At 42.2% G+C, this 11,997-nt stretch overlaps 1 protein-coding gene across 1 annotated transcript; it reads right to left on the minus strand.

Moving 5' to 3' along the window:
* Positions 1-354: 354 nt before the first annotated feature.
* On the minus strand, positions 355-7,408 carry LOC128461381 (adenosine receptor A1). The gene is made up of 3 exons (XM_053446293.1): positions 6,599-7,408; positions 3,151-3,445; positions 355-3,012 (listed from the first exon to the last, which is right to left on the minus strand). Exons 1-3 carry the CDS (start codon positions 6,937-6,939, stop codon positions 2,629-2,631), a joined length of 1,020 nt encoding a protein of 339 aa, XP_053302268.1. The 5' UTR covers positions 6,940-7,408; the 3' UTR covers positions 355-2,628.
* Between the last annotated feature and the right edge of the window lie 4,589 nt (positions 7,409-11,997).

Raw genomic sequence — 11,997 nt, forward strand, 5'->3', positions numbered from 1 at the left:
AACACAGATGTATAGATGCTGGAAGAGGGGAAAGCCTCCAGTGTTCTGTGTGACCGCGTCTACACCAAAAGTTTTGTGTGAGTGGCCCGAGCTGTCAGGTACTTTCCACTGCTTCCCTCTCTTTTTTGGAAGAAGCTCTGAATGGTACCAGTTACAGCAGTGGGTCGGATAGTTTGCATCATCCTTCGGTTCACAGACTTCTGCATCCAAGTGTGGACCTCAGGCTCATACACACGTCTTTATAGTACCCAGATCTTCTTATCTAGAACTGTATATCTCGTATGACTCTCAAAGCTCATGTCCACTCATTTCCATCTGATCTAAAACCTCTAAGCATATATTTGATTAATCAACTTAGATTATTGTATTTTTATTACTAATAAAGAAAGAGAACAGTATTAAGAGTAAAACAAAATTGCTCACTACATTTTACATGAAGATGCTTTTTGGTGCTGTCCACTGTAGTTGTTGTGGAGCCATTTTTTTTTGCATCCAACATTCAAAGTGGCAGTGGAATCCCAGACTGACATTCAAGTGTCCATAAAAAAGAGATGGGGGCTGAGCCTCGTGGTGAAGAGCTTCTGTGTTAACTTCCCCGTTGCACATTTTATTTGAGGAAATAAAGCTCTCTGGGTTAACAAAGTTTTTAATACTACATGAGCACATTCAGTAGCGTCGCACCATCCATAGCTGATCATCTAATTTCATTAGATTCCACCGAAATGGATTTCACTTGAACGTTTTACTGTTTTAAAAAACACACACGAGAGAAATCTATAAGGTCACATTCAGAGGCCTCATTAGACAGTCTCAGTCTCAACTGCTCGTTTCCTTGAGACCATAATAATGTTCACCCTCACCCCCGGAATCCTGCACCCTCCTCACCCCCACACTTACTCAGGCATGAAGCTGCTCTCTGCCGACTGACAGAAGATCCATGTGTGCTCCGACTAAAATGGAGGAGAAGCACCAGTGGTGGAAAGTGAGATTCTGTTACTGTCATAAAGCACAGGGCAGATTTTAATGCCTCCACCTGCTGATGCACTTTCAGCATAAACAATTCAAATCAGGCCTCACCATATGCTGTGGTCATGTCGTCTGCTCACTGTTTTCATTGTCATAAAAAATGAAATGCGGTGCTTGGAGGCTGGATTCCCCAGTGTGTTCACTCAACCAACAGCTGTCAGAGGACAGATGAGATCCAATCAGCTGTTTGCTCAGTGAGGTGAATTTTACGCAGATGTATAAAATGTCCCATTACTATTTACACATACATTAGTTACATACAGTGCACATTGTCAGTGTCAGCAGTCCTGTGTCATTATCAGCCCTGTAGGAAAAGAGCATGTGCTGAAGCTACACCATCAAACCAACTTCATCCCAAAGAGTTCCGGAGAAGAGGTTTGAAAAAGTCACACTGGTGTGTCGTGGACAGGTCCTGGTAGAGGTGACATAGATGTACATAAATGAAGCTCATTGGATGCAGGGACATCCTTTAGATTCACAGTCTTCTGTTGAACAGCACTGGTGTAGTGACAGAGTTACAATAGGATGCTGTACCATTGTCCATATCCACAGCATTTTTTCTTTCAGCTACAGCTATCAAGTATTTCAAAAGATACAAATAAACCTTCACATGTGGTTACGCTCCACAGACCACATGTGTCTGAGGAGTAACTGCGTAACTTTATGGGGGAAAAAAGCTCTGCACAATGTCTTCTGCAGAGATTTGTTTTGCAACGTTTTGGTAAGAGACCAGGACTAGCAATCATGTTTCTCTCACACACTAGGATATATCAAACATCAATAAGCTACATCACAGTCTCTATCATGAAATCAATAGCTACACCTTTAGACAGCTTCTAAACCATTTGCCTGATGAAGGTTTGGTAAACGTTGCAAATAAATCTCTGCAAACCTGACACTTAATAGATGTGCGTATGATTTTTCTGTGATTGCATAACTTTTCCATTAACGCAGCTGAAATAAATAGTCCTATTTTTGGAGTTTAACCCATGATGCAGCCAACATACACCCTGAATCCTAGTGACTCTCACAGCAGGTTGTGCCAACTTTGTGTTTGCCCACAATTATTAATAAATTGCTGAATGTTCCTCCAGCTTCTCGTCTTTGTTTCTCTTCCCTTAAGGCCACAGAAAGTAGCAAATGTGAAGCAAACATAAAAGGCTTAACGATGTGAGATGAATCCCATGAAAAAGGCGAAAAGAGTTTTAGTACAGAAATATTGAGCAGTTCAGGATGCACTGCTATCGAACCATATGTGCTACAGATATACAATACACTTACTGAATACACTCATGAGAAGCCCCATATCCCGTAAGACATTGTCATCATTTATTCAGCCAGTGGAGAAACCGTCCTTACTAAATCATACTGACTCAGAATGTTGATTGACTCCATTCTGATTTGTCCCTGTCCTCTTGAAGCATGGATGGAGGAAATCCTCCCCCGTCTTTTGAATCCCTCTGACATCCCTCAATGCCATTAAGGCCTTTTTTTTTACCGATATTCCCTCAAGTGTGAGCACAAAGTCAGAGTGCTTTTCCATTCTGGGACCATTTGAGTGAAAATTCACAGTTACACAGCAACACAATTAGTTGGCGGAGATCACACATCATCATCGTCATCATCAATCTGCCTAAGCCTCCTGTCATGACTCTGTCCTCTCTGGCTCCCTCTTTGAGGAAGCCGGCCGACCGGATCCTGACAAAGGAAGTACTGTTTCCAGATTTTCCGGAACGCTGTGCGGAATTTCTTGATGCGGAAAGCATAAATGATGGGGTTGACGGCTGAGTTGCCGTGGCTGAGGATGATAGCAATGTAAATGAGATCCTTGGGCTCGACGGGGGTCTGACAGAAGAGGGTGACGCAGTTGAGGATGTGGAGGGGAAGCCAGCTGACTGCGAAGAGGAAAAGAACAAGGGCGAGAGACTTGGCCAGCTTCAGCTCCTTGCCGAAGTAACGTCTGGGGTCCGTGTGGCTCGCGCTCACCTACAGAGAGACACAGCAGGAGGATCGTCATCTTATGAATTGAACTTTAATCTAATCTCTTCATTAGCGTTTGTTTTCATATAGCAAACTGCCTTTAGATCGTTTCATGTCAAAGAGAGCGAGCGGGTTTGTCCTCACCTTCTTGTTGAGCTGCTTGTGGATCATGTAGAAAATCTCCACGTAGATGGCCAGCATGAGCAGCAGAGGGGGCAGCACCCAGCCGAAGAAGTTGAAGTAGACCATGTAGTCCATGCTGATGACCGTCTCGAACTCGCAGGTCACCAACAGGTCCTCGTCGATCAGGGAGCCGTTGTCCCGGAGGCGCTGCAGGTTATTCCAGCCGAACATAGGCAGGAGGCCCACTACGATGGACACCAGCCAACACAGCAACACGGCCGTGCCTGCTCGCCGAGGGGTCACGACCTGCTTGTAGCTATGGCGACATGGGAGAAGACAAAGTGAAAAAGGGAACAAATAAATCTCTCACTGTTTTAGTATCAGCTCCATCCTCTGTCCCATGTTCCATGTTACTGTTATTTATTTTATTTATCGTTAATTTGACAGTCCCGTAGAGATTCAGTATCTCCCCAGGGCCCTGGCAAGATGGGATGAATAACTTGAATCATACAAGTAGAGAGAAATCACACACATCATATTACATTATGACTGTGTAACTTCTGCATCCACAGTTGCAGCGTGTAACAATGTTGAAACATTGAGCAACAGCTGAAGTTAAAGTGAGGAAGAGGGATGAAGTCAACTGGAAATGGGAGTTGTGGCCTAAAGCAACATTTTATTAAAGTTTGCTAAGATTTCGCAGCAGCCATAAGTTAATGCTTATCCCAGATAGGTCAACAACATTCCTGGAGATTTAAGAGTTACGAATGAAAATGTTTGCTTTCCTGAAGGAAGAATACGCTATTTCTATTTTCAAAAGTTACACAATTCAGCTTTGAGTTGGCAATTTGTGTTTTGTGTTTGACTGATTTATGTCACAACATGTTTTGGTTATAACAATTCCTCTCTCTGGAATCTCTTGCTGCTTTCAAACACGCACCGCACCTTCAGATATTCTCCTGAAATTTTCCAGAGCAGCTGAATGTGGCAATGCAAATGTCCAAGGAGCAAGTTGCCACAGTGCTTTTACTGAGAATTATGAAAGAGACGAAGTTGACAAACTTGCCAACCTGGACAGACAACTATATTCAAGGGCTTAAACATAGACATGTGATCTTCGGCAGCATAATTTATACACCATGTAATGCATCCTCAACCCAGACGCTGGCAACAGACGAATGCGCTACCTGTTAAGTCCGCCTCTGGAAAATCTCTTCTAATCATGACAAATCCAAACATGAAAGAGACACATTTTTGCCTCTCCGTTGAGTAAACAGTTGAAGTTGTTGCCTCACCGTCGGCAATTCCTTGGTATTTCAATAAGACGTCATAACTCCGGTATCACCCACACAATAGGAATTTCAGAGATTTGGTCATCGGTGAGGGCCTGATGAACTGCTGAGTTGTAAATTCAAACCTCCTGTCTAAACAGTGCGAGCTGACTCGAAGCTGACGAAAGGAGCTTGTTCTTCCTCTCGCCCTCTTTCATACGTCAGGCACATTTTTTCTCTGCTCTTATCACTTCTGCTCGCTGGTTAACAAACAAACACGGCTGAGATATGTACCAGATCCAAACATTCATATTCCTTCTTTTTCCCTTACTTTGATTAATGCCAGCTGCTCGTGCATCGCCCACACTCTCTCATGTAAAGTACAAACACACACACACACTCCTCTCATAAGTCTGCTTTTACTCTCCTCACTGAGTTTGTACAGCTGCATACAGATCAGCTGTTCATCTGACAAAAAATGCTCCCTGCTTAACCGTTGTCCGTCTATATCGACGCTTTCCTGTGGAATTCTGATCCCTGTGCGCCCCAACTGCAAAGCCTGCCCTCCAGCTGAGCTCGCCGCTGATATTTTTAAATCTCACACAGACCACTCTTATCATGAGAGTCTGCTACCAAACCACCTCTGCTATAAAAAGCAATTGGTGCTTGTTAAGCTGTGTCCCTCCAGAGTCTCAGGGGCACACGATTTCTGAAGGTTGTACAGATGGGAATGGATTATTGGTGAGGTGGAAAAAAACATTCTCAGATGTTATGAAGCTATAAAATGTGCTTGTGTTTTGTTTTTGAAGAACCCGCTGTTCCGCTGCTAATGCCAACCCTGGAGATAAACATAAAAGAAAATTAAAGATATAATTCAGCCTTTTTAAAATGATAAACAAAGTTCTCTTGTTCATCCTGATTTGGAAATAGGAACATTTTATTTTAAAAAAAACAATCAGTCGATTCCTTTGTGTTGTAGCTGTACAAGTTCACTGTATGATTAAAAAGAGCTGAGAAACGTGTGTGTTCATATAATATATATTAAAGGATTCCTGTGTAGTGTCACTGTGTTGTCTCTCTCCAGAGTCTATGAGTGTGCATGCTTTTGTGTGTGTGCGTGTGTGCGTGCGTGTTATTTGCCAATTTACAAAATTATGCAATCCATCAACCATCCAGCATGAGCCCATTGACCAGTCATGCATTCTCTGCCAAACTGTGCAGGCTCATTGTCACATGAGCCACCCTGAAGTGGAAACTTGAGTTTTAAAGTTTAATTATGCGTGAGGTGTCATAAACACACAAAAACAGATTCAAAATTTTAAAATCTCCTGCTCGTGAGATCTGTTACCACACCAGTATATCGCACTACCCACCATGTTGTTGCCTCTAACCAATGGAGACCAGATGGCCGAAAGATCAAGTAACATGTGTGACTCCCACATCCATCTATCTATCTATCTATCTATCTATCTATCTATCTATCTATCTATCTATCTATCTATCTATCTATCTATCTATCGTTCTACCTGTCTGTCTGTCTGTCTGTCTGTCTGTCTGTCTGTCTGTCTGTCTGTCTGTCCGTCTGTCTATCTTGCTCCTCTGCAAATGAAATACATCTTCAGACCTCCAAAAACATCTCAAATTTATTTGAAGGAAATATTTAGATAATCCCAATAATATAATCTATGCTTACGTTATTTATGTATGTATTCATTTATATATCTATATATGTTACCTGGTACACATGTTATTTGTATTATTATGAAAAAGATGACAGGTAATTAATGTGATTTTTTTTGTCCTCTTCCTGCAGCTTTTCAGCTATGATATTTGTTTGGTTTTAGGGGAAATTACAAGCCAGAAAGGGACACTTTTTAATGAAAAGATAAGTAATGACTAAATGGATTAATGAAAAAGTGATATTTTCCTCTATGTGTAAATCCTTAAACAACAGTGATTTATCTGCTGTCGTTTCCAGATAATCACGGATTTAGATGTCATATTATAATGCCAACATTAATGTGTCTATAAATCAATTCAAATGACCAGCCAGCCTTTAACCCAACATCTGCTATTCCTCCGCTGGATGGACGGGTAGTATGACTCGTGTCCTTTGCCCGAGCAGCGGTCCAGACAGAAAGGCTTCCTGTGACTGAGACAAGATATTGAAAACTAGAGGAATTCACCTTTAGGCCTACCTCATGGGTATTTTCACTCTCAGGTAGCGGTCGATGGCGATTGCCAGAAGTGCCAGGATGGAACTTTGCGTGAGGACGAGCACCGTGCAGGCGACCAGCAGGCAGCTGTAGAAGTGCGTCTTCAGTCCGATGCTGATGGTGATGGCGAGGGGGATGACCAGCGCGCCCACCGCAATGTCAGCCAAGGCCAGGGAGACGATGAAACAAAACGTGGTGTCCCTTAAAGACCTGTTAATGCGCACGGCCCACACCACCATCACGTTCCCGATGACCGAGGACAAGGCGATCACCGCCTCCATCCCAATGTAGAGGGCTGTAGTGGGCGTCAGAGCCGAAGTCATGGTCGAGGTCGGTGCTGGATGAGTGTGCGCGCAACGGAGGAACAAGCGAAAAACGTCGAGGTAGTTCCCTGTTGTAATTTGGTGCCGGCTGAGACACCCTGTCCGAGGCTTCGCGTGTTTATGTCCCGCGGAAGTACAGAGACCCGGTCTGTTCCTCGGAAATATGATGGGATCTGGTCCAGGACAAGGTGCTGTGTGCGCATCAGACGCAGAAGTTGGTCTCCAGACGCTGCGAGGCGGTGATTCCGAGAATGAAGCCGAGCTGCCGGCAGAACGGACGGAGCAGGAATACTGAATGAGTCACTGCTCTCCCAAAAGAGCGCACCACCTACCGCGGTTCGCCTCAATGTCAGAACATGTGTCTAAGGAAGACAAACAGAAACTGTGCCAACACACACATCCCACATGTTCCTAAAAGTTCACTCATTTGAATTGCCTTTCTCAGCGAGGGCGTAATTGGTCCAGGACATGGACATGTTTATCTCCCTTTGCGTAATTTGTATTTCAAGTGAATGCTTCCCTGTTTACACCCGTGCGTAATGACCACAGAGAGTTGAGATTACTATTAAAACCTCATTGTTATCTCCCTGCACCCACTGCTCAGTCATGAGGTGGATGAACATCCGTCATTTTCATGAATACTTGTATGTGACAGAAATACAATTTCACTGTATTTACACAAGGCTCAAAGTGCTCTTTATATAAAGAGTATTCTGATATGTGATCCCATTAATGGGTTGGAGCAGGGGTGTCCAAACTTTTTATCCTGAGGGCCACATACAGAAAAAAATTTGAAGGTCTGGGCCACTCACGCCGCCACGCCCCCCTGCTCTGGAGCGGACTGTTGACAGTGCGCCTCAATCGCGTAGCTTAGGGCGGGGGGCGTGGTGCCACCTAGTGTCAAAACTGAGAAGTACATTACAGTGGGCCATAGTCCATTACATTACAATTAATTTAGCTGACGCTTTTATACAAAGCGATTTGCAATCAGTGCATTCAAGGGAAGGGGTGGGCGGGGTAATGTGAGACACCCCCTGTATCTAGGCAACGGAACACATTTGTGGCCATGTGATCATTATGTTTTCAAGCCCCTCCCATTCCACCCTTGCAATGAAGGAGAAGTTGGTGCTGATGCTGTGGTTATAATGTTTTTTCACAAAATGTTCTTTTTGCATGTAAAAGTAAATTATCTTGCTTTGAACTTAATCAACTGTTGTGTCAAAACAAATTGATTCAGGTAGAAAAACTTATATCATACATGTTGGTGAACTTCCAACATATAAAACCGTGTGATTGATGCTAGCTGAAGATTAGCCTGAGTTGCTAAGTTTCTAAAATGTTGGCTGTGGGGTAAAGTGAGACATGTAGCACGTTAAGTTTAGTCTTAACCATATTTTAGTGTAATATTACATTATATATGTTTTATTTTTAATGCCTTAAACATTGTAGAAAAGCCATCATGCAAAGAAACTACACCAGGAAGACAACCTGGGGCCAAACACCCCTCACAGAGATGGAGAGTGCAGCCGCTGAGGTCATGCAAGGAAAGAAGTCCTTAAGAAAAGCTGGAAGGGATAGAAATATTGATAAGACCACCCTCAAAAGATTCATAAAGAAAAAAGAGAAAGGTGAAGTAAAATCAGTAGCCTGGGGTGCAGTAGTTGAGGCAAAGAGAATATTCACAGATGAGATGGAGGAGGAGCTTGCCAAACACTTGAAACAACTAGCTGACCAGTTCCATGGCCTTGCTCCAGTTAAGTGCGGTGAACTGGCATTTGAATACGCAGAGAAAAACAATATCCCTGTCCCTGCCAATTGGACATAGAAACAATGTGCAGGTAAGCTAGGGTGTGCAAGAGATCACATGAATCATAATAATCATAAATGTGCTTAATTGACCTATTACAACATGTGTTGTTATGGTTGTTTTAAAGTGGATCACTTAACCCCCTTGATTTCTCTGGTCTGTCTCACTTTACCCCTAAGCTGGGGTAAAGTGAGACACAAGACCACTTTTTTACAATCATATTTTCACTGCCCTTTGTCCTGAAGACATTCTGATCATTTCCATTGCTAGGAAACATCCTGAATTAATAGGAAATGTGTAAATTTTACTGATATATGATTTTAGCTCGCCTAGAGGGGAGCAAATGTAAAAAATGTCTCACATTACCCCGCTCTCCCCTACTCGAGGGTACAAACCCAGAACAACAAGAATCAAGAAAGTACAATTTCTTCAAAAATAGAGCAAAACTACATAGTGCTATAAGTAACTGCCATTTCAGTGCTACTAAATTGTTAGGAGCACTGAGGCGGGCCAATTTAAAATGGATGGCGGGCCGCAGATGGCCTGCGGGCCGTAGTTTGGACACCCCTGGGTTAGAGCCAAGTATAACTATACCACTCTTTAGAGAGGGTGCACAGAGAGGAAGCTGGATGAAGACAAATGGCCACCTGCTTTGTGTTGGAGGGCAACAATAAGACAAGAGCGGACAGCAGCTTTGGTATCAGTGGAAAACAGCAGGACAGATGCACACAGATACAAATGAGACAAAAAAAACTGCTGAATAAAAGCAGGAGTTTACTGTGCACATGCCCACTACCTCCATGTCCTTGACTGGTACAGGGACTGCAGCTTCACAAAGTATAGACTCACAAACTCGATGTCGAGGCTTCGTCTCAACGGAAGGTCTTTCCCCTGTGGGACTTATGACTGTCTGCGACCCCATCAATCAATAGTCTGTTAGTTCTTGATAAACTTTATCCAGATTCTATCCACTGCTCTAGTTGAGTTGTAGGGACAGTGAATTAATGGTCAATCTGAGCCTAAGTTATACTTTGATATTGTGCCCTAATAAGCCTACATCCTGGATATGTGCTTTTTATATATTTTTTTTAGTTCACAGGTGTGATAAGAAAACTGCCCAACAAGTTACTTGTGATTGACCTTAGAGCTGATCCATGGTGAATATAGGCCATACGGTCTATGAGATACACAGGTCTTGCTTTTATTCTTGGGGTCAACAATGCTTTTTAATTCTATTACTTTCATGTTTAGCAAACCTATTTTTGCTGCAGCTCCTTTTTTGTGCACTGTTGTATGTCAGTCAAGTCAATGCTGAAATGCATTTAGGGTGAGGCTGATTTGGAATAACTCTCACATATCTTATTTTATATAAAAGCATTCAAATGGATTTCAAATTGGAAAATCAATTCATAAATTGAACAATATGCTACAACTGAGAGACAAGACAATACTCTATAAGGCTGAAGTTTCACTAAGTTGCAGCCTCTGATAAACTGACACTAATATTTTTTATTAAATTGAATAATCACTCAATTCTACAGAAGAACATTGCATTTACTAGAAAACAGGGCTTTTTCCACTACTATAACAACAACCACAACAACCACTACCCCAACAATAACAATCACTACCCCAACAATAACAACCACTACCCCAACAATAACAATCACTACCCCAACAATAACAATCACTACCCCAACAACAACAACCACTACCCCAACTACGCATTCATGTAATGTTTCTTCCACATTTCTCACGATGCCTTGTATAACTTATGTACGGCACTTTGAATCACCTGTGTGAAATACAATGGAATCCAAATAAACTTGTCTTGACCCATGTGTAATTATTAGACATTAATGTAAATGAACACTATAAATTATCATTGATGAATGAGCTTGAAGGACCTCATGCGGTGGCATGTTGATGGACAATTTATCTGTTCTATTGTCAGCCAATCAGTTAGCACATATTTTTGGTCACTTAAATCTGAATCATTAAAAAATTAGGCAAATGCAACATTTAAAATGTGTTTACTTCCTGGTACAGTGAACGCTCTGGCTCGCCCCTATTAACTTGGGTGGTCTGTATCAGTGGTTTCATTGCTATGACTCAACATTTACTGACATTTCATCAAGTGGAAGAAAACTCTGAATACCTCTACATTTGGCTTTTTGTCATATAGGCTAACATGTGCCTCCATCACTATCCATACAGAAAATGTATTTCTGTGTTTGAAACAGAGTAGATTTACTTATGATAGATGATATGATTCATATAGAATCTACTGATCATCATAATAATATAGCAGAAATAGAAAAACACATGAAAACTCTCATACTCTTTGCCACACACATTTGACTTTTAACAGCAGTCATTAGAGGAAGATCAAAAAATGTGTGGAGGAAAATTCCACTGACCAGGTTCTAGGGTAGTGGAAATCCCCTGACCAGGTGTCTCACTGCTGCGATACTGTCTACCTGACAGGATGGAACCCTTATCTGGCGGTGTCTCACTGCTATGACCTTGATAAACAGGGCGTAGGCCCTTATTTGGTGATGCTTTCTTGCAACTGGTACAGCGGACGGACAGACACAGCAGATAGACAAAGATGATAATCTCATGTCTTCTTTTTTTCATATTATGTGTTATGTAAACGCCTGTTTGTATAAGTTCTGGCTTTTGTGAACTTGCGGCCAGTTGTTCCCTTTTTGAGCACCAGTGCTAGTTGTACAGACTCTACTCTTATAAAGACTCAAAAGCAACTCCAGTCTGAGAATTTCATTATTTCCAATCTCAAGATGATTTTCCGTCACAAATGTATTCCAGCGAAAAAGGGAATCATTCCTTTTCGCACACGTGTCCAAAACGTGTCATGCTATTTTCTTTGGGGTTATTTCTCTCTCACATTGCCAGTGCTGTGCAGTGGAGTGTGAGTTTGAATCCGATGTGTCAGAGGCACCGACACTCACGATGCCGTCTATTTGGAATTAGTTATTATATCTCGAGCCATCACCTTCTCTTGCACATTATTACTCTCCCAGGAGATGAGCAGCGTTGCACTGCTCTCTCTATCTCTCTCTCTCTCTCTCTCTCTCTCTGTTTGTCCCATCAAATTACATCCCTTTATATCTTTAATTGAGCATTGTTTCTCATTAACAGCCAGTTACAAACAGTTGCAGATGCACTATTGTCCATAATCGTACAAAATGAAAATAGTAAACACTCAACTCAGTTGGAAGTTCAAATCA

This window comes from Pleuronectes platessa, chromosome 2, assembly GCF_947347685.1.
Source record: "Pleuronectes platessa chromosome 2, fPlePla1.1, whole genome shotgun sequence".
Taxonomy (NCBI): domain Eukaryota; kingdom Metazoa; phylum Chordata; class Actinopteri; order Pleuronectiformes; family Pleuronectidae; genus Pleuronectes; species Pleuronectes platessa.